Below are 25,259 nucleotides of genomic sequence, written 5' to 3' on the forward strand. Positions count from 1 at the left end.
ACCAAGCTGGGGACAGGAGTTGATCTGCTAGAGGGTAGAGAGGCTTTGCAGAGAGACCTCGACAGGCTGGACAGATGGGCAGAGTCCAACGGCATGAGATTTAACACATCCAAGTGCCGAGTTCTGCACATCGGCCACAACAACCCCATGCAGTGCTACAGGCTGGGGTCAGAGTGGCTGGAGAGCAGCCAGGCAGAGAGGGACCTGGGGGTGCTGGTTGATGGTAGGATGAACATGAGCCTGCAGTGTGCCCAGGCAGCCAAGAGGGCCAATGGCATCCTGGCCTGCATTAAGAACAGTGTGGCCAGCAGGAGCAGGGAGGTCATTCTGCCCCTGTACACTGCACTGGTTAGGCCACACCTCGAGTACTGTGTCCAGTTCTGGGCCCCTCAGTTTAGGAAGGATGTTGACTTGCTGGAACGAGTCCAGAGAAGGGCAACGAAGTTAGTGAGGGGCTTGGAACACAAGCCCTATGAGGAGAGACTGAGGGAGCTGGAGCTGCTTAGCCTGGTGAGGAGGAGACTCAGGGGTGACCTTATTGCTCTCTACAACTACCTGAAGGGAGGTTGTAAACAGGCAGAGGTTGGTCTCTTCTCCCAGGCAGCCAGCACCAGAACAAGAGGACACAGTCTCAGGCTGCGCTAGGGGAAGTTCAGGCTGGAGGTCAGGAGGAAGTTTTACACAGAGAGAGTGATTGCCCATTGGAATGGGCTGCCTGGGGAAGTGGTGGAGTCGCCATCACTGGAGGTGTTCAGGAGGAGACTTGACAGGGTGCTTGGTTACATGGGTTAGTTGATTAGGTCGTGTTGGATGATAGGTTGGACGCGATGATCTTGAAGGTCTCTTCCAACCTGGTTTATTCTATTCTATTCTAAAGCCATTTTGACAAACGCTGCTGGGGAGGCACTTATGAAAGCCCCTGTTTTGTACTGTTTTCTAGACATCCTTAGAAAACAAGACTAAGAAGAAAAATAAACACAATTTTGAGATAAAGAGTAGCAAGAATTAGTGTTGTATCCAGAGCAGGAACAAGCCACTGAAAACAGACATTAGTGGACTAACCATCCTAACAGCTTAAACTGCATGTTTATTCAAGCTGTGACAAGAAGCTAGCTAATGAAGTAAGGGCCTTTCACTCAAAGTTTGTGCTCTACAGTCCTAACAACTTTAAGTTGTTTTTTCATTTAGGAGTTTGTTTCTAAGGAGAAAAATAATAGTGAGAATGTAACTGACCCAGTTGGAAGCAGTAGGCTGGTGTACTAACAGCCACTCATGCCCTACACAGAATATCAGCACCACCAAGAGGCAGTCAGTTATTTATCAGCTAACAAAAACCGCACTGGAACATCCATCCCCCCATCACATGCATGTAGCATACACATACAGAAAAACTTCCATGTATATCTGCATTTATCTATAAAGATATACAATTAGGTACTTAATGATTTATCTTTTTTTCCTAATATGCAATTTGGAATATTCCCAACAAGATGTACATCATCTGAGCCTAAGAAATTTTGTTCTGCATGTTGACTTCCAATGTGAAAACACCTTAATTGTGGATGTAAAAGCAAGTCTGTACATGGTTCAAGAAAGGTAGATAAAGCTTTTAATTGAAATCATCCCTACCTAGATATATACAGCTCATCACTTAAATGTTACTAGGTGTAAAGGATGTGTATGCTGAAATAAAAGACAGTGAACAGGCTGGGACAAATGTCTGAACTTAATTTGGTGTAATTACATTTATCATACTATGTGTTGTTTTTTTAAATACTCTTACTTACTTTCTAATTATATGTCTAATGACTTCTTCCAGAAAGTTCATCTTTGCAGTGTTTTAAGGTAGCAGTAACTGCAAGCATTACCAAAAAAACACCTCAGACCAGAACCCTCAAAACAGTTGCAAGCAGTTTATGGGCCAACTTATCTAAATACTTTTCCTAGAGATTACTCATTAAAAGCAGAGATATCTTCTTGTTTAGCACTGTTGACATTTGAATTGTTTATGTGCTGATAAAATTCAGCGTTTGATTTATCTTGTACTATTAAAGAATTATAAATTCATGCCAAGCCAAAACGGTGTCAGTGTGACAAAAACAAAATACAGATGAGTTTTTGACATCAGTAAACTTTCTAAGTTCTCAACTAGAAACTCTTTCCTCCCTGTACACACATCATGCTGTAGTGTTTGAAGGCACATCAGCAAAACCCCCCCAAAAATAAGCATATATTAGGCCGTTTCAGTAAGACCAAGGAAACAAATTTTCAGTAAGTATTGGCACATTTAAAGCAATTTTAATTTTCAAGACTGAATAAAGCCATGTGAAATAGTCATAATTTGTCTGAAGTTTGGATACTGAATAGTGGGTTTAGAATAAACATTACACTCTTCACAGAGAAAGACCAGTGCTGATATTTTAATTCTATACCCATCATTTCCCCCAATTTAAAAGTGATCCCAGATTAAACATAAATGTTAACTTTAAGATAGATGAAGCTGGGTTTACTCAACTTTGATGTGCAAGCATTCATGATCTGTTTCCTCCTGTATCTAAAAATCATTTTAGGCACTGTAATAAATTAAATTTGAGTGAGGCATAGTCAAGAGATTTCATTACTTGCTTGATAAGAGAAGCCCAATACAATGAATCGTAGAACTTTTCTTTCCAAGTCCCAAAAGGTACCCTGTGTGTTCTCCTCTCCACCCTCTAGTTTTCAAGTATATGAAAGTTACTAAAGGAAAGATTCCATGATAACCAGTTTAGGATTAGATAACACCACATGGTCCAAGTAAATTTAATACTTAAATTTGTTTAACTTCATGAGTTACCTATGTATTTTGTTATAATAGCTAGGACTTTGAATTTGCCCTCTCCAGGTAACAAAAAAAACACAAAAAAATTGTTCCTTTGCTCAACCTTGATCTGGTTTTCACTGTTTTCTGCAGGGAGCCCAAATATTTTGTGACTAGAAGTCTTCATAAGGAAGGCAAAAAGTTACTTTCATTTTGTTTTGAATTATTAGGCAATGTTTTGCAGGCAAAATCGTTGGGGGAAAAAAGAGAAGACAAAAAAGGAAGCGAAAAAAAAGTTAAGGTAGACTACACTCCATTGGAACAAATCTAAGCTGCCTCAATGCAGCACAGGAGGCATTAAGTATTTCAAGCTATACTGATGCACGAACTAGATTTTCTTGAAGATTTATGAACTGCTTTAATACTAGCATTTTACTTAACTATGAATTTAAATATTGTAGAATTCCCTGTACAACATCAATTTTGGAAGTATAACACACACTAAGTCTATCATTACAGAATCAAAACACAGTTAACAGTCTAGATTTAGGGGTTTAGAATAACCCAGACCTTCAAATACATATTCAGAATTTTCCCTCTTCTTTAATATCTTAAAGAGCTGTCTGAATATGGATACATCTTTAAAAAGCTCTCAGCACTAAAAAATTCATAATACACAACCATTTGAGTTATTTCAACATTCTGCAAAGAAGTAGAAAACTTTCTCCATGTTTGTTTAACTATACTTGTATTTTCAACAAAACAGAAAGCCATGCAAAGAATGATTCTGTAAAGTAATCCTCAAGGTAAGAGAAAAGTAGAGCAAAACAAACCATTTAATCTTTGATGGGTTTTATTTTATCAAGACAACAGCTAACACAGTTAACAATGCTGAACATGCTGTTCATCATAAAAGAAGCATGTTTTCATTTTAATCCTTTTCTAACTACAGCTATTCAGAGACAGTATGAACTTTTTGTATTTGCAGGGTAGAGGATTTATTAACTCAAGCCTTGTCTCAAGTGTGGCACAATCAGAATGTTCGGAACAGCTGGTTAGGAAGATAGCCAAGATACAAGAAAGATGTCTGAGCCTCCTTTTCAAGGGCAGCCAACTCTTGTACTGTAGGTGCCAGAATATCCACATGGCCTTTATACAGTCCACCTGTCAAAAAAGACCCAGTCTAAATGATGTGGTTCAAATCCATTTTCAGCAGAACTAATAATGTTCAGCCACAGTCATTCATAAAGTTAAAGTAACTTTGTTAACAAAAAAAGCACAAACAAACCAAACCAAAACACAAACAGATATATGCACACTTTGGTCACCTGGAACCCAGAGACTGTAAATAATATGTGCAGATGCCAGCAAAGACCTGGCAGTTTTTTTAGATCTATCATTCTGTAGTTACACAGCAGACAACCAAGAAACTGAACATTGTATAGCAAAGTAACTCAAAAGTAGTTAATTGCTTACCACCCAGGGTTCTTTTCTGCCCATATGTTACTTTCCCATCAAAATCATCTACTGGTACTTTTATGTCTGGTTCAACTTGGGCAATAGTGCAGTTTAAGTGTTCTTCAATCTCTCCCAGCAACTTAAAACAAAATAGAATAAATCAATCTTAAAGTACTCTTGTGGTCCAAGACTTCAGGTCAGACTAGCATTCTGAGCAATCACATTCAAGCAGTTTCAACAGAAACTGGACACACAAAACAGTTTGGTTACAAACACCAAAGACTAATACATTTTTTCACATAAATCAATTTAAGAAGTTCAATTCCATTCTCAGTCCTTTTGTGTCCTACCTGGAATCCTTTGTTTTACATGCTACCCTACTTATATGAGTGAGGCTATTTTAATAAAGAGCTCACAGTCCAAGATTATTTTACCACAGATGATGGTAAAACCATTCAACCTCCTTTAATGGAGAAAGGGAAATAGTGAAATTAACAAGCACCCACACTTAGTACACAAACCTCAATGAAAGCATATTTCCTTGACACACTATTGCCAGGTTAGAGGAACCACAGTTTTAAAGTTCCTTGCAGTTTTGCAACAAACCATCTAAACCCAAAAGATGTAACTAAAGTCCTGCAACTCTCAGCAACGTTTTATTAAGACTATAGAGAAGCTGAAAATACAACTCCAACAGAATTGGCTGGGAATATTTAAACAAGCTTTTGTAACTGAAGAAATAACAAGTTACACTTTCTAGAAGTTAAGTTTTCTAGTTTCTTCTTTGAAAAGAACCAAAGGTTATAAATATCTCAAAACTAGCTTTGACCTTCAACTACACAGCTAAAACAAGAACCATATCCCAGTCTTTAACCAGAAAGTTCTAATTCATCTGAAACAAAATGTTTACCTGCATCTCATTGTACCATATGGTACAACCTCCTTCTTCCTTCAGCCTGGTATTGTAACACCCTTTTCCCCGACTACTGCATACATGATACCAAACCTAGAAATAAAGGAAAATAACTTAGACTTTGTGAAATAGTTTAGTACATTCATTTTCCTTAATTATAGCACGAAAAATAATCTGGGTATCTATCCAAATTCCTTATCAATTAAGCAAGAACAAATGGGCAGTTTTCAAATGCAGCACATATCAGCTGTGGACAGAATTTCAGTAAATAACATCTCTTCAATTTTACTTTGGAGTATAAATTACCTTTTCTTTCTCTTTTGCCACAAGGGAGATTGCCAGACCCATCCTGAAATATTAGAGGAGAAGGGAAAGAGAAAGTGTTTCAGTTACTACTGCCAGCTTTTGAAACAACAACAAAATAAGAGTACATGTGACGGCTCTGAACACATACATACCTCTCAGCTCTGCCTACTCTCCCAATTCGATGAACATAGTTCTGTTTTTCATCAGGGAGTGTGACATTGATAACTGTAAGATCACAAAGTCCAAATAGAACACAAGATTTTTGTTGCGAAATGTATGAGCTACGGAGATCACAGACTAGACATCTGAAGTGATTTTGACTGCTGCCATCCTTCTCTTTAGCCTATATACATAATGTTCTCTTACAGCAGTTACAGAAGTCATTACATAGAATCATAAAATTATAGGGGTTGTGGTAGTAGTTGTAACAAGCAGTGTGAGCAATCTGGCAGTGTAGGCCTAGAGCCTGACATGGTGGTAGGCCGTGCCCAGCATGAGTGCGGAAGTGGCTAGCAGTATAGCAGAACAGTGCTGTGCCCGCACTGTGTAACCAAAGCGGAGCACTGGTAGCCATAAACATAGAGTTATCTTGGAATAACAGGACGCACATGTATACTACTGTGGATTATTGGTTAACACGCGGGATTGTTGATACAGTGTGTGGTCACTCGTGAGGGGCCAATGAAGCCATGTCAGCAATGCCCCCCGAGCTTATATAAGTTGTCAAGTTTTTCTTAATACGCACTTCTTCTGCGCACTTCCTACTAGCCTGTCAGCTCTACTGTCTGCTTTGCACTATGCTTGCTTTATAACGGAACAATGCTGAAGCAATAAAGGAACAATACCAGATCACATTGATCAGCTGTATTGATTCCCATCTCCGTCGTCCCTAGAAGGGGTTTAAAGGGACTCCTGAAAATCATCTAGTCCAACCCCCCTACTAGGGCAGGAGCATCTTAGTCACCCAAGAACATGTCCAGGTGGGTTTTGAATGCCTCCAGAGACTCCACAACCTCTCTAGGCAGTTTGTTTCAGTGCTCTGTCACCCTCAAAATAAGTAATTTTCCCCTTATATTTACATGGAAGCTCCTGTGTTCCAGTTTGTGTCCCCTGCCCCTTGTCCTATCACTGGGCACCACTCAGAAGAGTCTGGCTCCATCCTCCTTACACTGGCTCTTTAGATATTTGCAAGCATTAATGAGACCACTCAGACTCTGCTTCTCTAGGCTAAACAGACACAGCTCTCTCAGCCTTAACTAAGAGATATTCACTGCAATATCTACACTTAAGGTTTCCACTTTCTCCATGACTAGTTTTTGACAAGAGTGGGAAAAAAAAAAAAAAAAAAAAAAAAAATCAAGGCATTTGAGAAGGTACAGTGAACAACCAAATTAAAAGCTGCCTTGCTCAAGCCTTTAACATGTACAACTTCAAAAAATGAGGCCATAAATCATACATGTGTTTTAACTAGCTGACAGGACTGCAAATACACTGGTTGCAAGCCATTCAATAGCTTAATTAAAAAGTTATGTTTTACCATACGGAACACCATGAATGTCAATTCCTCTAGCAGCAACATCTGTGCAGATCAGGAAACGGACATCTCCTCTCTGTGAAAACACAGTTGTAAAGAAGTGTTCTGCAAGATGAACTACATAAAATCCCAAAGAAACAGTAGTCCTTTGCTATTACTTTACCTTGAAGCCTCTCTGTATATTTAGAAACAGTTCAAATGAATCTCTTTGTGACCATTTGAGGCTGTGCCTTTAAGAAAAGAGACAGTACTGGGACACTATGGCTGAATGTTTTGGAATATTAACAAAAACAATCAGATATTCTAAACTAATTTCATTGGTGGATTGGTAAAAATGCGGTTTTAAGCTTAGGTGCAGCTGGGACTTTCCTCAGTTCGCTCCATTCCTTTTCCCTTTCCAGCTCGTCTGCTTCTGGGCTCCCTGCCAGACTGACCCTGGACAGATAAGCAACTAAGGCCTACTAATATACTTTGCTTTAATTAATAACTGCTCTTTTTCTCTCTAACCCTCATTGGGGAAAAAGGGCAGAGAAGGGGGAACAGGGGGGAACCCTCCTCCAGAGGAGGAAATTTCGTTCCTGTATTATTGTTGTTTTTTTTTTTTACTTTGCTGTATATTTCTGTGTATTTATTGTAAATATTGTAAAATGTGTATATATATCCTGCATACCCCAAAATTGCTTGTAAATATAGCATTTTCCCTTTTGCTTCTCCGGCTGGCTAGCTATGTTTTTTTTCCCCTTCCTCTTTGTGGGGGGGAGAAGGCTGAGCCCTTCTCTCAAACCCTCCACATTTCTTTTTTTGGCCACCCAACTCGGGGCTTGAGTATAATTAGCTTGATTTATTGCTTGCTTGACTCAGAGAAGCAAACATGAAGGTGCCTTGGATTTTTAAGCAATTGCTATTCTCAGTGTGTTCGGTTCTGATCTACAAGTATTGTCTAGGCCTCCTTATCGATCATCTAGGTAATTATTTAATGCAGAAGTTATATTTGTGGTTTATGTATAAAATCCGGCTTTTATATCATCGCTGTCTGGGATTCTTCTGGCCTGCCAGATAAAGGAATGTGACCTCTAGCCCTCTCCCGATACAGATAAGGCAGTTTAAGATGCCAGTAGGTAAAAGGGTAATTTCAAGTGATGGCTGGGATCCAAAGGTCTCTTCCAACCTGGTTTATTCTATTCTATTCTATTCTATTTATTTGATGTGCGTAATCATGCTGCTAATCATAGTGATTGCATATTCGCTATTTTCCTTGCATCGGGAGAAAAAAGTGTCCAGAGCATGTTTCATTATTAAGCATAGATCAAAGAGAAGGTGGCATACCTCTGGGTCAGCCCCAGAGACATCTAGTGATGAGGAGAGTGGAGAATCTGTGTCAGTTAAAGATAAAGCTAAAAAGTCTATTGGAAAGGCTGCTTTGAATGGTTCTGTTGCTGATTCTGCCAAGTTGCCAGGAGCGGTGGCAGATTCCAACATGGCGGCTTCCCCTTCTTCTTTGGCCATTAACGAGGCACAGTCATTTCCGCCCACCCTCTCGGCAGGACCAGAAGCCACCTCCACAGCAGCTGATCTGTCTCAAAACCTGTCAGCTTGTGTCAAGGCGGCTGTAAATTCAAACATAGCTCCAATTAAGCAAGTAGCAGTTTTAAAGACTAGAAGTGGAAAGGCCAAAGCTGATCCAGGAGCTAATGGGGAAGAAGAGCAGGACACTGATCCTGGTGAGGGACCCTCTACTAGAAAAGATCCTGCTGAGGAGGAAGAGAAGATTTGTTTTAAAGATCTAGCTGAATTATTGAGTTCAACACCAGATAGAGATGCAGCTAGGACAGCAACTAAGCGTGCTTCCCAGCTTAGAGAGATGCTTAGGACAGTGACAGCAGGATTATGGGGACAACATGTTCAGAAATATGTGAGAGATGGAGAGGAAGATGACCTTTCTGGGTGTCCTTCTCACGAAGAATTAAGAAATGTCCATAAAGATTACACCAGGGCAGATAAGGAGCCAATTCTAACTTGGCTTAGTAGATGTTATGATAAAGGTGCTCCAGCTCTAACAGCTGGAGACAAGTCAGCAGCTCAGCTAGGAAGTCTCTCAAAGGATAATGGAATAGACAGACATCTAGGCAAGGCTCTCAGTAAGGTTAATCTGTGGATACGCCTTTTATTTGCAGTTGCGCTGAGATACCCTTCCCGAGATGATCTTCCATGGAATCCTAAACCCTGGACTACCATGAGGAAATTAAGCGCTTGAGAGAATTTGCTGTTAGAGAGATACTCTATGATGAACATGAAACTCTGAATCCTGACGACATTCCTGTAGGAACTGGTCTTGCTAAAAAGCTCATGAAACTTGCTCCTTCTAATTATGCAAACATTCTGGCAAGCAGGATTGTGTCCAGAAATTATGGTGGAGCTTCTCCTACGGCTGGCCAATTCAGTGATCAAATGAGACAATTGGAAGATAGCATGACACGTGTTTCTTCGGTTTCAGCCATTGAAACTCTGATGAAATAAAGAATTGCATGAAAGAGTTGAAGGATGATTTTAAAAATTCCATATCCCAATTGGCACAAAGAGATAATTTCAATTCTTCCTCCAGGTAGATACAAGTTTCATCTGTGAGGAATACACGTCCTCCAAGGAGGCCATTCCAAAACAGATCAAACCAAAACAGACCACTAAGGTAATCACATAGGACCATTTCGATAATTCTGTGTGATCAGTTTGGTGAGAACATGAACAGGTGGGATGGCCAACCAACATCTAATCTTTTCAGGAGACTGAGGGAACTGCAAAGTGGCAGAACCCGAGGTGGCAATACCAGAAGGGTAGCTGTTACTTCCACAGTTCCCCAGAACAACTCTAGTAGCTGCAACAGTGGCTCCAGTTCTAACACAGCACACTGTGCTCAATGCACGTGTGGGCATGTTCCCCATAACTAGGGGTGCCCTGCCTCCCGCCAGGGGGAGGAGAAGAATAACAGAGATAATTGAATCTATTGGGATGTGTCCATCCAGTGGCCTGGCACTTCACAATTTTGGAAGTACAGGGCCTTGGTTGACACAGGAGCTCAATGCACCACAATGCCATCAAATTATCAGGGATCAGAGTCTATAACTATTCTGGGAGTCACTGGTGGATCTCAAGAGTTAAGTAAGGTAGAGGTTAATATAAGTTCAACAGGTAAACAATGGAGGAAGTATCACAGTATCACTTAGGTTGGAAAGGACCTCGAGGATCATCAAGTCCAACCTATCAACACAGACCCCATGACTAGACCATGGCACCAAGTGCCACGTCCAATCTCCCCTTGAATGCCTCCAGGGTCGATGACTCAACCACCTCCCTGGGCAACCCGATCCAATGACGAATGACTTGCTCGGTGAAGAACTTCCTCCTCACCTCGAGTCTAAACCTCCCCTGGCGCAGCTTGAGACTGTGTCACCTTGTTCTGGTGCTGGTTGCCTGGGAGAAGAGACCAACCCCTTCCTGGCTACAACCATCCTTCAAGTAGTTGTAGAGGGCAATGAGGTCACCCCTGAGCCTCCTCTTCTCCAGGCTAAACAATCCCAGCTCCCTCAGCCTCTCCTCATAGGGCTTGTGCTCAAGGCCTCTCACCAGCCTTGTTGCCCTTCTCTGGACACGCTCAAGCGTTTCAATGTCCTTCTTTTATCACAGTATCACAGTATCACTTAGGTTGGAAAGGACCTCGAGGATCATCGAGTCCAACCTGACACCGCAGACCCCATGACTAGACCATGGCACCAAGTGCCACGTCCAATCTCCCCTTGAACGCCTCCAGGGTCGATGACTCAACCACCTCCCTGGGCAACCCATTCCAATGCCGAATGACTCGCTCGGTGAAGAACTTCCTCCTCACCTCGAGTCTGAACCTCCCCTGGCGCAGCTTGAGACTGTGTCCCCTTGTTCTGGTGCTGGTTGCCTGGGAGAAGAGGCCAACTCCCTCCTGGCTACAACCACCCTTCAGGTAGTTGTAGAGGGCAATAAGGTCACCCCTGAGCCTCCTCTTCTCCAGGCTAAACAATCCCAGCTCCCTCAGCCTCTCCTCATAGGGCTTGTGTTCAAGGCCTCTCACCAGCCTTGTTGCCCTTCTCTGGACACGCTCAAGTGTCTCAATGTCCTTCTTAAACTGAGGAGCCCAGAACTGGACACAGTACTCAAGGTGCGGCCTAACCAGAGCAGAGTACAGGGGCACTATGACCTCCCTGCTCCTGCTGGCCACACTATTCCTAATGCAGGCCAGAATGCTATTGGCCCTCCTGGCCACCTGAGCACACTGCTGGCTCATATTCAGGTGGCTGTCGATCAGCACACCCAGGTCCCTCTCTGTCTGGGAGCTCTCCAGCCACTCCGACCCCAGCCTATAGCTCTGCATGGGATTGCCATAGCCAAAGTGCAGCACTCGGCACTTGGACTTGTTGAAAGCCATCCCATTGGACTCTGCCCATCTTTCCAGTCGGTCGAGGTCCCTCTGCAGAGCCTTTCTACCCTCTAATTGACTAACATCTGCCCCTAACTTTGTGTCATCTGCAAACTTGCTGATGACTGACTCTACCCCTTCATCCAGATCATCAACGAATATGTTGAAGAGGACAGGGCCCAGCACTGATCCCTGGGGGACACCACTGGTGACTGGCCTCCAGCTAGATGCGGCACCGTTCACGACCACTCTCTGGGCCTGGCCCTCCAGCCAGTTCCTAACCCAGCACAGAGTGTAGTGGTCCAATCCACAGGCTGACAGCTTAGTCAGCAGTTTGCTGTGGGGGACGGTGTCAAAGGCCTTGCTGAAATCTAGGTAGACCACATCCACAGGCCTCCCCACATCCACCAGGCGGGTCACCTGATCATAGAAAGAGATCAGGTTGGAGAGGCAGGATCTGCCCTTCCTGAATCCATGTTGGCTGGACCTGAGCCCTTGGCCATCCTTCAGGTGCGCAGTTATTGCCGCCAGGATAATCTGCTCCATCACTTTCCCTGGCACTGAGGTCAGGCTGACTGGCCTGTAGTTTCCAGGTTCCTCCATCCGACCCTTCTTGTGGATGGGGACCACGTTGGCCAGTTTCCAGTCATCTGGGACCTCACCAGTGAGCCAGGACTGGAGGAAAATGATGGAGAGTGGCCTAGCTAGCACATCCGCCAGCTCTCTCAGCACCCTAGGATGGATCCCATCTGGTCCCATGGACTTGTGGATATCCAAGTGGCAACTGACTAACATCTGCCCCTAACTTTGTGTCATCTGCAAACTTGCTGATGACTGACTCTACCCCTTCATCCAGATCATCGATGAATACGTTGAAGAGGACAGGGCCCAGCACTGATCCCTGGGGGACACCACTGGTGACTGGCCTCCAGCTGGATGTGGCACCGTTCACTACCACTCTCTGGGCCCGGCCCTCCAGCCAGTTCCTAACCCAGCACAGAGTGTAATGGTCCAATGTGGTACAATGGGCAAAGGAAAGAGGCCTGCAGGACCATCTGGCCTTCTGATAAGATAAGGGATACCTGCAGGACTGCCTGGCGCCCTGCCAAGATAAGGAATGCCACAGAACATGATGGATGTAGCTGAATTATCGCAAAGTGTCACAAGGGCACTGTAGTCGTGTAATCGTGAGGGTCGTAAAACAAGTAGGGGGCTTATCCAAACAAGATGTGTGTGGCTAGCTGAAGTAGGATGCTAAAACCGCAAGAGGTGGGGTTGACATGTAATCTGTAGCCAATAGTATGTTACCAAGTAGGCATAATTATAGTAAACTGTATATAAGATGTGTCTGATGCTCAATAAAGTTGGATTCCGCTGATCACATTGGTCGTTGTAGCGGCCCCTTCTTGCAACAAATGGTGGAGAATGCGGGCAACCTAATGAAGACAAAGGTTAGGGTCTAAGAAGTTCTTCGGGACTTGGGAGATTTGGAGTAAGCCTGGAGGCAAGAAGAAGGCCGGCCCGGGATAGCAGTACCGGAGGCTGCAAGAAAAGGGAAGACAGCCTTGAAGCCGAAGACGCTGTAGAGCTGGGAACTTCATAGTTTCATAGTTTCATTCAGGGTTGGAAGGGACCACAAGGATCATCTAGTTCCAACCCCCCTGCCATGGGCAGGGACACCCCACACTAGATCAGGCTGGACAGAGCCTCATCCAGCCTGCTCTTAAACACCCCCAGGGACGGCTTAAACGAGGACTGTGCGCACAGGTATAAATGTTTAAATACGGATATGGATAGGCAGGCAGCGTATGATTTATTTATATGCTTTTTAGAAAAGCGACAGTGTAAGTTAAATTTAAAAAAAAAGGGAGTTAGTACCCATGTTAGAATATGCAGAGGAGGAATTTCCTCCGTCGCCTCACTCTTCTGAATTGCCGAAGGGTGAAGAAGTTGTGGAGACAAAGGAAGTAAAAAGGGAAGAGGTTAACGATGATTTAGGACAAAGAAACAGAGATTATTGGAGAAGGGTTGCAGAGCATTTACACGAGGAGGGAGATGAAGAAGGAGAATGGTGTAAGTTAGGAGATAAGCTTTTTGACAAACTGTGGGACTGGGTTACCATCAAGCTGCAAAAGCCGTGGCGAGAATGCATGAACTGTGTTAAAACCTATGAACTGAAACAGCGAATGGCTGCTGCAGTTAGAGCAACTTTGTCAGGACGAGATGCAGCGCCAGGTGTATCTAAGTTGCAGCTGAAAGATGTGTCTGAGAACTATCGACCGATCGACCGGGGCCGCCCCCGATACATCTTGCGGCGACCACACCGCGTTTACCAGCCGTCACCACTGCCGTTTGCACACAGCGGGGAAAAAGCCGGAAAAAGGCAGTTCAGTGTGTTCGACCCCTTTTTATCAACACCTTCCTCTGACATCGCCAGCGACGGCTCGGATTCGGAAGACAATACCGGCAGCGAGGAATTCAAACAGCGCCGACTTTGCTTTACGGCCCCTCTTAGAAAAAATGGAGCGCTTGGAGGCTCGCGGTTACAGCGTTCCTGCCACCGCACTCCTCCCGCGAGCCCTGCCGGCCCCCGCGGATACCGACGGCTCCGACCAAGGCGGTACCGGCTGACGCACCACCGACACCGACAGCACCGACAGTAGCAGCGACCCGCCCCTTTCCCCCGCAGCGGCTCTAGCCGCACTACTCTGCTCTGATTTAAAGCAACAGTACTCATTTTGTCATTTCTGATTGTAATGTCTTTCAGAGATTTGTTATTTACGAGTTTTGTTAAGTTTTTCTAATAAGCATAATGAATAAGTAAGCATTTGGTATTTACAGGTACTTGGTACATAGTAATTGCAGTAAGGTGTAAGTACTTTGTAATGAGTTTATATTGTATGATTTTCTTTTGGTTCGAACCTTTTTTAATTGTGTGCCTATAGGCTTTTCAAAGGAGCTCCATGTAATATAGTTAAGGACTGTGTAAACAGGTTTTAATTTTTGGAAAGTGTTTTTTAGTTAATGTAACAATTTCATTTCTTTTTAGACACTGATTTGATGGATTAATTTTAACATAGTTTTTAAGGTTTTAAGGATTTTTGGTATTAGCATAAGTTAAGGGTTTGTTATAGGTATATTATGGAATGAGATTTTTGGTCTTATTTTGTATTTGTAATAGTTTTTTTTTAAGGATTATATATATATAATGGTATCAATAAGAGATTAGCATTATTAGGATGAGCAAAAAGGCTATTAGGCAAAGCAATGAAGCTCTTTTGCTCTTGCTGTTTGCCTGCAAGTTTTCTGTCTGTGAAGCTAGAGCCTGGCCAGATCTACCTTTACAGATTAAAGAAATCTTGCTACTATTAAACAATTTATGATTTTTGACTATCCTAGAGAAAATAAAAATGCAACATACCCCTAAAGCAGATTGTAAAACAGTGTTAAGGATTGCATTTACGTTTTAATCTTTGCAATGTGTTCAGGCATAATCAAGTATTTTTTGTTAATAAGAGGAGTGAAATGCAAAGATCGAAACTATTAAGATCTAAATTTCTTTTTTTACAATGTCTGTTATCTTTGACCAGGTATTATGCCAGCTTTTTTAAAACATTGTTATTAGTTCAACTTAAGCCTTGTACCTTGTTGGACAACAGACCACAAAAGATTTTAACTGATGTAAAAGGTCCCATTAAGATTAATGGACAACCGGTTGGAGCATGCTGTGACGCATGTTGAAATCAAGGCCATAACTAGCAAAAGGGTTTATGTCCTATATTATTGTTTTAATTGTGTTGTATGAATCTGTTAGATCACTTAGTCTCAATGCATAAGCATGTTCAAGAACTGGAATAGAGAGTAACACATTTGCAGATTGATAATAATGATTAGTTTAAAGAATTGTTTAACACTTAGGGCTGTATATCATAATTGTTCAATGATTGTATCATTAGAGAAAATGTTTATATGGATTTAAATGTTAACTCATCAGTTTGTTGTAATTTTAAATAGTTATAGGAAAAGTCAAAATCAATTATAGCACAAAATACATTTTAATGTTAGGTTATAAAAACAAAAGAGGGGAATTCAGGTATTATGTTATAAGAAAGAATAGTTAAAGCATACTATGTTCTCAAATTTTCATTTTATATGTGATTTAACAAAATTTAGAGAGGATGTAAGAATTATGGACGTTTTAGCTAGGAGAAACTTGAAATAAAAAGAAACAGCATTAGGCCAACGGTGAGCATTAATAGGACCCAGTACCTTTCCTTAGCAGAAACAAAACACCTTACGGGGTCCTTGACTCAAGCTTTAAAGAAAACGGGGGAAAAGAGGTCAGGAGAGTGTACAGACCTGAGTATTGGAATGGGTCTTTCCATCCTTACAACCACAACATACCATTTTTCAAACAATTTTTGAAGGTGCTCTCATTAAGACTGCACCTTTGCAAGATAAGATTTTAGGCTGGATGTCGCAGCAATCGTGGATTGGTATACCAAAATATAAGGAGTAACCAATTGTGGGTGCTCTGACAGTATTTACAGATGCAGGGAAGCGTTCCCGAAAAGCTGCAGTGACTTGGCAAGACAAGAGTATTAGCCAGAGGAGACATGTGATGTTAGAGGCAGAACCACAGGACTCACTTCAAACTTTGGAATTGTTGGCAGTGTTGTGGGAATTACAGCATTGGATGAGCCAACCTCTTAATAATAGTGTCAGATTCCATGTATGTTACAGGGGTTGTACAACGGATAGAGGATGCCCTGATTAAAGATGTAACAAATAAGATTATATGAGTTGATGTTGAGGTTACAACAAGCCCTAAGATGTGGGTCAGCATCATATTGTATTTTGCATATTAGAAGTCATAAGTTTGATGTTGGCCTGGGAGAAGGAAACGCTCGAGCAGATAAATTGGTATCCTTATCTGTACCAGTCTCAGCCTCAGTAAAGGCCTGAGAAGCACATATGACCTTTCATCAAAATGTAAAAGGGTTGGCCAAGGAAGCATTGCGCTTTTTGTTTATTGTTATTATTATTATTATAGCTGCACGAATAATATTTAGATGTGTAATGAAACAGTTTGATCGTTTTACTGAATCTTTTGTAGTTGTTAAAGAAAACAGGGGAATTGTGGTACAATGGGCAAAGGAAAGAGGCCTGCAGGACCATCTGGCCTTCTGATAAGATAAGGGATACCTGCAGGACTGCCTGGCGCCCTGCCAAGATAAGGAATGCCACAGAACATGATGGATGTAGCTGAATTATCACAAAGTGTCACAAGGGCACTGTAGTCGTGTAATCGTGAGGGTCGTAAAACAAGTAGGGGGCTTATCCAAACAAGATGTGTGTGGCTAGCTGAAGTAGGATGCTAAAACCGCAAGAGGTGGGGTTGACATGTAATCTGTAGCCAATAGTATGTTACCAAGTAGGCATAATTATAGTAAACTGTATATAAGATGTGTCTGATGCTCAATAAAGTTGGATTCCGCTGATCACATTGGCCGTTGTAGCGGCCCCTTCTTGCAACAGTCCAATCCAGGACTCAGTGCACCATAATACCATCAAATTATCAGGGATCAGAGTCTATAACTATTCTGGGAGTCACTGGTGGATCTCAAGAGTTAAGTAAGGTAGAGGTTAATATAAGTCTAACTGGTAAACAATGGAGGAAGCATACAGTTGTGACCGGACCTGATGCACCTTGTATTTTGGGAATTGATTTTCTGAGAGAAGGGCGTTTCAAAGACCCTAGAGGTTACAAATGGGCTTTTGGAGTAGCTTCTGTAGAAATTGATGGACAAAAATTGAAGCTGTCTGCTAGACCTGAGCTTTCTGATGAATCTGCAGTTGTGGGACAACATAAGATACAGGACATTAAATTGCCGGTTGCTTCTCAGGCTGTGCATCACAGACAATACAGAACCAACCGTGACTCTTTGTTGCCCATTCAGAATCTGATTCGTCAGTTGGAGAGTCAGAAAGTCATCAGCAAAACTCATTCACCTTTCAACAGTCCAGTGTGGCCTGTGCGGAAGCAGAATGGAGACTGGCGACTGACGGTCGACTACCGAGCCCTGAATGAAGTAACACCACCTATGAGTGCAGCAGTGCCAGACATGATGGAGCTACAGTATGAGCTGGAATCCAAAGAGGCCAAATGGCATGCTACCATAGCCATAGCTAATGCCTTTTTCTCTATTCCCATAGCAGAGGAATGCAGGTCTCAGTTTGCTTTCACCTGGAGAGGAATCCAGTACACTTTCAACAGACAGCCAATGGGCTGGATCCACAGCTCAAGCATCTGTCATGGAGTAATCCAAGATTATCTGGTGAAAGGTGGTGCTCCAGAACACATCCAGTTCATCGATGATATCATCGTCTGGGGTAAAACTGCTGAAGAAATCTTTGAGAATGGTAACAAAATCATTGACATTCTTCTGAATGCAGGTTTTGCCATCAAGCGAGACAAGGTGAAAGGACCTACCACAGAGATTCAGTTTCTGGGAGTGCGGTGACAGGATGGACGCCGACACATTCCAGTAGATGTGGTAAATAGAGTCTCTAGCATGGCAAGTCCCACAAACAAGCAAGAAACCCTACATTTCTTGGGGATGGTGGGATTTTGGAGACTGCACATTCCTGGATACAGTCAGATTATGAAACCTCTGTATGATGTGACTCGAAAGAGAAACAATTTCCACTGGGGATCTGAACAACAAGCAGCCTTTGACCAGATAAAGCAAGAGGTAGTTCAAGCAATGGGTCTGGGACCTGTCCGAGATGGTCCAGACATGAAGAACATTTTGTACACGGCTGCAAGTGACAATGGTCCAACCTGGTGCCTGTGGCAAAAAGCTCCAGGTGAGACACGTGGACGACCTCTTGGTTTCTGGAGTCACGGTTACAGAGGTTCAGAGGCTAATTATACTGCAACAGAAAAAGAGATTCTAGCTGCCTATGAAGGAGTAAAAGCATCTTCTGAAGTGATTGGAACTGAATCACAACTTCTCTTAGCTCCCAGATTACCAGTTTTGAATTGGATGTTCAAAGGCAAAGGCTCCACACCACATCATGCCACAGATTCCACCTGGTCCAAGTGGATGGCTCTGATAACACAGAGAGCTTGGATGGGAAATCACGAAAGACCTGGTCTAGTGGAGGTGATCTCAAGTTGGCCTGAAGGTACCAAGTGTGCTAAACCTCCAGAGGAGAAAGTAACTCATGCGGAGGAAGCTCCTCCTTACAATGACCTCTCTGATGATGAAAAGAAATATGCTTTGTTCACAGACGGTTCCTGTCGTCTTGTTGGAAACAAGCGAAGGTGGAAGTCTGCAGTGTGGAGTCCAACACGCCGAGTTGCAGAAGCGAAAGACGGAGAAGGAGAATCCAGTCAGTTTGCAGAGATAAAAGCTGTCCAGCTAGCTCTCGACAGAGCTGAACGTGAGAGATGGCCAAAGCTTTATCTCTACACCAACTCGTGGATGGTAGCCAATGCTCTATGGGGTTGGCTAAAGAACTGGAAGAAGAGTGGTTGGCAGAGGAAAGGAAAACCCATTTGGGCAGCCAACCTGTGGCAGGACATTGCTGATCGAGTCTAGAGAATTTCCAGTGAGACACATCGACGCTCACATTCCTAAGAGCAAAGCTACTGAGGAACAGCAACACAGCCATCAGGCAGATCTAGCTGCAAGAGTTTCTCAAGTAGACATGGACTCTAACCTTGATCTCGACTGGAAACACCGAGGTGAGATATTCTTAGCTCGGTGGGCTCACGATTCGTCAGGACATCAAGGCAGAGATGCAACATACCAATAGGCTCGTGACAGATCCATAGACATTTCCATGGATGCTATCACACAAGTCATCCATGACTGTGACATTTGTGCTGCTATTAAGCAGGCAAAACGAATTAAGGCCTTGTGGTATGGTGACAGATGGTCCATGTACAAGTATGGTGAAGCTTGGCAGATTGACTACATCACTCTACCACGTTCTCGTTCTGGTAAGCAATACGTGCTTACTATGGTAGAGGCAAACACTGGATGGTTGGAAACTTATCCAGTTCCACATGCAACTGCACGCAACACCATTCTCGGTCTGGAGAGACAAATCCTGTCGAGACAGGGAATTCCAGAGAGGATTGAGTCAGACAACGGAACTCGTTTCAAGAACAACCTTGTAAAGAGCTGGGCAAAAGAGCACGGTATTGAGTGGATATTCCATATTCCCTACTATGCACCAGCTGCAGGGAAGATTGAATGCTACAATGGTTTGCTGAAGACCACTCTTAAAGACATGGGGGGTGGATCTTTGAAAAACTGGGAAAAATATTTAGCACAAGCAACCTGGCTGGTAAATAGTAGAGGTTCAGTGAATTGTGCTGGACCGGCACATTCAGATCTGCTACAGAAAGTAGACGGTGATAGAGTTCCTGTTGTTAGAGAAAAGAACCTGCTAGGTAAAACTGTTTGGGTATTTTCACCCTCAGGAGAGGCTAAACCTATCCGAGGGGTGATTTCAGCTGAAGGTCAGGGTCACACTTATTGGGTGTGACTAGTGAAATTCAGTGTATTCCACAAAGAAATTTAACTTTAGCTGAAAGAGTTTAATTTCAGACTGTTGTGCAGCTATATTGCGTCCAAAGGAAGAAGCTACGAGGAATCTACAGTGCATGAACCCTGAGTCAACTAAGAGACCTTGAGAATCCCTGTTTCCCTTTTCTTCACTTCGTCGGCGAAGAAAATAAACTGTTTTCCATTTTTTCTTGTTTCCTGATTTTCTTGGACTTTTGAATCATCTACATCTGAGTATAGCTGGAATGGACTATGAACTTTACTTACGAACTATAAATATTGTTTTGGATTGGATGGACAGTATGAACAGCCAATGAAATTGTTTAGAAGGGGTGGACTGTGACTGTTTGAGGCTGTGCCTTTAAGAAAAGAGACAGTACTGGGACACTATGGCTGAATGTTTTGGAATATTAACAAAAATAATCAGATATTCTAAACTAATTTCATTGGTGGATTGGTAAAAATGAAGTTTTAAGCTTAGGTGCAGCTGGGACTTTCCTCAGTTCGCTCCATTCCTTTTCCATTTCCAGCTTGCCTGCTTCTGGGCTCCCTGCCAGACTGACCTTGGACAGATAATCAACTAAGGCCTACTAATATACTTTGCTTTAATGAATAACTGCTCTTTTTCTCTCTTTCTAATCCTTTTTGGGGGAAAAGGGGAGAGAAGGGGGAACAGGGGGGGAACCCTCCTCCAGAGGAGGAAATTTCGTTCCTGTATTATTTTCTTTTTTTTAAACTTTGGTGTATATTTCTGTGTATATATTGTTAATACTGTAAAATGTGTATATATATCCTGCATACCCCAAAATTGCTTGTAAATATAGCATTTTCCCTTTTGCTTCTCTGGCTTGCTAGCTGTGGTTTTTTTCCCTTCCTCTTTGTGGGGGGGAGAAGGCTGAGCCTCTCTCTCAAACCCTCCACACTTTTCCACAACGCAACAGTGCTTTTTGAACATGAACAACTTACTCTATTTACATTTTTATTTCGTTCCCCAACAGCACAAGGGAAGCATAAATCAACGAATGCCTTAACCAAAACCAAACTGTCGGATATTTAAATAAGTATTGAAGAACTAAGGACTTAAAAACCCCCCAACTTAATCTATTACCAAGTTTGAATTTAGCCCACCTACCCACTCAGTGAAAACTCACAAGGTCTGATTGGCAGACAGCATAGATTTTCACCCACAGAAATCGTACCTCAGTATTTTAGGCAGTGGATTGTAGAGCACTTGCATGCAATTTCATTTAAATAAAGAACTAATAGCACAATTTAATATATTATTTCAGATATCAGAAAGTGAGGGAAACGCTTTCGAGAATCTGCTGCATCACCTTAAAACTTTCCAGGTTTTGCTTTCTTTCTTGAGGTTTTCTGTCACCATGTAGACAGACACATGAGAACTGATGTCCCTTCCTATCAGGACCTGAAAGAGTTGCTATGCATTAATAACACCATATATTAACTACGACACAACACCATGCAAAACTGGCAGGCAAAACTCTCAACTCAGGGCAATTTAATTTATTACCAATTAATATGAACTTCTAATGACCGATACAGGCATTGGGGAAAACTAAGACCACCAATTGAACAAATCCCATTCCTCCCTCCTCACCAGAGGAGGTCTGCGCAGGTATGTCTCCTCACTCCTTACTAATCTAAACTACCCTTATTCCTCTGAACATGCATCTTTGCCTTTCTCCTCAAACATCCCCTCACATTTCTCGTTCCACACATCCTTACTTCTGCACTTTCGTACACCTGCATTAATCTTGTGTCACCTGCCCCTAGCAACTATCACATTTTGTTATATACTTTTCAGCAGAGGCACCACTTCAAATTGTTTCAAATCTGATTATTTCCAGCCATTCCAGATGTGGCATAGCTACAGAGCAGTTCACTGCCTCCTCCCATCAAGGGTGTTCCTGCTACCAAATCCTGACCTTTATATGCCCAGTTAGCACTACAAAAAAACCAAACCCAAACAAACCAAAACCCAAAACACCAACACCAAAACAAAACAACACAAAACAACCCCACAAAACACACCACATCCAAACACACCCCACACCCCCAAAACAACACTGTTTCATTTGTGTGGTGTCTGAGTATTGGTGATCTCTACCATGCAATTTTTGGCTCTGAAATAAACAGAAACGTGAGCAGAGTAAGTTTTTTTGTGAAAAATACTACCTCCTCCCTGTTGGATGAAGTACTGCTCCATATTATCACAATCTAGTTTTGTCCTGCAGAAAATAATGGCTTGGTCCATCTTGTGTTCTTTGATTGCACGAACAGTGTATTCTCCTTTTAGAATTTTAGTCGCTTCAGACCACATTTCTAAGTAAAAGTAAAGAAGTTATTTCACTCCAATTATTTAAAAGTTTGAAGAGGCTTTGAACAGCGTAGATTCAAAGTTCTCTCTTTCAGTAAACAGTTAAACTTTTATTAGAATCACACTTGAGCTAGACCTTCAGTTTTTCCTCATTGCACTGGTACTCCCCTGCTCCAAGGTAATAATACAGAAAGAATAAAACTACTCAGGAGTTTTTGGTTACTGACACATCAACAAACGCTTGCTGTTTACATGCCTACAGAATACATTCAGGTCTTTCCTGCACCTCCTGCCCCTTCCAGTTACAGAAACACTTATTTTCACAACTACAAAAATGCATGAAGTGAAATTTGGGGGAATTTGACTCAAGACAGATGGCTACTATGATTTAACTTTACTTCACAACATTTACAAAGGTTTATTTCATAAATTATTACTTAACTAGTGCTGCTGATTACCTGGAGTGTTAGCAGCAGGTCTTGTATTGTCCTTTGCATGTACTTCATCCGTCTAGGCAAAAAACCAAACAAGCCCTCCAAGTCATTAGTCCATACTTTACATAGGAAATACTTAACTCCACTAACTTATAATTATTAAGAAATTAAATAAAGTTTAATGTTAGAATTCTGTTCTTCCACCTAAACAAGCTAATATACTTTAGCTAAAAGAAAAGTCCTGAAGTGTAAGCACACCAAAACTGTTAAAAAAAAAAAAAAAAAAAGTGTCTACATAAATAATTTGGTTGTCCCTAGATAGAAACCACTGTGGAAACAAAGCAGCAAATAAAACAAACAAAAAACCCCCAAACTACCAAACCTGAAAACAATGTACTATAAATATGGATGCATCATACAAACAGTTATTCCTTATCCTTTTCCCTATGCTAGGCTGAAGCATAAAGATAAAACCTAAGAGAAATAAATTCATGCTAAGACTTAAAGAAAAGGCTCCAAAAGCCCTAACAAAAGGAGGTTCCAGAGATAAGGAAGGGTTAAGAAAACTTATCAAGTGTAACTGTGTAAGACCTACTGAGAACAAAATACAGTCCCAAGTTATTTAGAACTCAAAACCAGACTTCAACCACCACCACTACCTTCTCACACGAATAGCTTAGAGATTGAAGCAGAATTTGAACTGAAGCCTCATATATAGCCAGAGATTAAATCCATTCCTCTAAAGATTGTTTGTCTCTAACCTACATGAAACATAACTGCTTTACAGAATGACCTGTGTTGGAAGGTTTACCTCCACCTGGTCAGAAAAGACAAGTACTAACTGCAGCTCAGCCACAGACCAATAGCAATGAAATGGCTGAAAATGCAATGCGGTGACATTGTTCTCTAATACAAATCAGAATGTTATTCTATCAATATCTTCCTCAATCAAGTTTGCAGAAGTGAGCTGTTCAGAAACAGTGTTACAACATCTCCAATATCATGATGCTGACCACCATGGAAAAAATCACTTCAGATACATTAAACTGGAAAAATCCTACATTAGTCCCTAACTCTGAAAGTTAAGTAAGTAAATACAGGCAAGTAACTGTCATCTGTAGACCACTTACTCTGATATGATTCTTGCCAAGCCTTTCCCAGAGCTTGTCAGCTTTTGGATTTACAGGCACAACTACATGATGTACAGTTTCAGGGACAGAATCTTCTCCTTTCAAATCAACCCAGGTGGGAAAATGCATGATCTTTTCAGACAGTTTCTTCACATCAAAAGAATGCAGTGTTGCAGAGCACACAATCACCTGAGAAGAAAAAAAATCCATATGGATACCACTGAACATCAGATTCTCCAAGCAAAAAATGTCAAGAATATAACTGGAAAAATGTTATGCAGTTGAATAGCACAGTAGCACAATAAAACAAGTTAAGTCCTTGACTGGCTTTCCTCATCACAGCAGCCAGGAAGCTGGCAAGAGTCAAGACAAAGTTACTTAACTATTCTCTCAAAAACCCCCAATGATTTAAGAGGAAGAAAGCAGAATTACTGAGAGCTGATGAATCAAGATTGTTAGAGCATTGGAAATCATAATGCATGCAATCACTAATTTTTCAGGTATGTTTATATGTAAACTCCAATATTATTAAACACTGTGCCCTAAAATCTATAAACCTAAAAACACATACTTACAGGAAACTGCCAAACCAAATCAATGAGTGTTAAGTTTGGACAAGTGACAAATCCTTCTCCAAAGAAGCAGGCTCCAGGCCACTTAACAGTCAATTGAAAGCAGTGCACACCATTCAAAACCCCCCAAACAAATGAAAAAAGTCCAAATCACCATCATGAAAAAAAACGATTTTATACCTGAAGTCTCTTTCCATCTGAAGTTATCTGAGGAATTTGACTGTGGATCCTGTTTATGAAATCTGAATAACCTTGGAGGAGAAGACCATCCTATATGGAAATAAAGGCAAACCTGCAATTCTGTCATTTCTGAGTCTATACACTTGAGTTAAATACACAATATATTTGTAGTCTCAGAAGTTCTCTTTTAATTAGCTCTTCAAATCAATGCCTGGCTGGGATATTACTAATGAGAAGATGAATAAAAGTAAAAATTTGGAGTATTTACAAATACAGTTGCTGTGCTTCACGAGAAATTGAACATCTGTCTCAGCAACTTCTGCTAGCTAATACCCTGATGCATTTCATCTTTGTGATTAGTCAGTTGTACTCTAACAGATCAGAGAGTGAGGCACTAATTTCCCAGTATATCGGCTACAACATTCATTGGCCTCAAGACCTGCTGGGTAATCAAAAGCTAATCTCATTTTTGTCCTTTCAAGTTCCCTGTACAATGACAGGGAGAGACTTCACCAGCTTATGAATAAAGCCCGGATTACACTTCTCTATAATAAAAAACCCAAACATCCAA

At 41.8% G+C, this 25,259-nt stretch overlaps 1 protein-coding gene across 1 annotated transcript in view; it reads right to left on the minus strand.

Annotated features, from left to right (window-relative positions):
* Positions 1-3,632: 3,632 nt before the first annotated feature.
* The window catches only part of DDX1 (DEAD-box helicase 1), a 33,675-nt gene continuing 12,048 nt past the window's right edge, over positions 3,633-25,259 (minus strand). The window contains exons 16-26 of the mRNA XM_068143012.1: positions 24,689-24,778; positions 23,937-24,125; positions 22,831-22,882; positions 22,231-22,377; positions 21,369-21,460; positions 7,012-7,084; positions 5,627-5,699; positions 5,475-5,517; positions 5,166-5,261; positions 4,274-4,394; positions 3,633-3,961 (exon numbers count right to left, since the gene is read on the minus strand). Coding sequence (XP_067999113.1) covers positions 3,831-3,961; positions 4,274-4,394; positions 5,166-5,261; positions 5,475-5,517; positions 5,627-5,699; positions 7,012-7,084; positions 21,369-21,460; positions 22,231-22,377; positions 22,831-22,882; positions 23,937-24,125; positions 24,689-24,778 — 1,107 coding nt within the window. The 3' untranslated portion in view covers positions 3,633-3,830. The remainder of the gene's footprint in view (positions 3,962-4,273; positions 4,395-5,165; positions 5,262-5,474; positions 5,518-5,626; positions 5,700-7,011; positions 7,085-21,368; positions 21,461-22,230; positions 22,378-22,830; positions 22,883-23,936; positions 24,126-24,688; positions 24,779-25,259) is intronic.

This window comes from Melanerpes formicivorus, unplaced genomic scaffold (assembly GCF_026170545.1).
Source record: "Melanerpes formicivorus ecotype bairdi unplaced genomic scaffold, bMelFor1.0.p_v2 SCAF_9, whole genome shotgun sequence".
Taxonomy (NCBI): domain Eukaryota; kingdom Metazoa; phylum Chordata; class Aves; order Piciformes; family Picidae; genus Melanerpes; species Melanerpes formicivorus.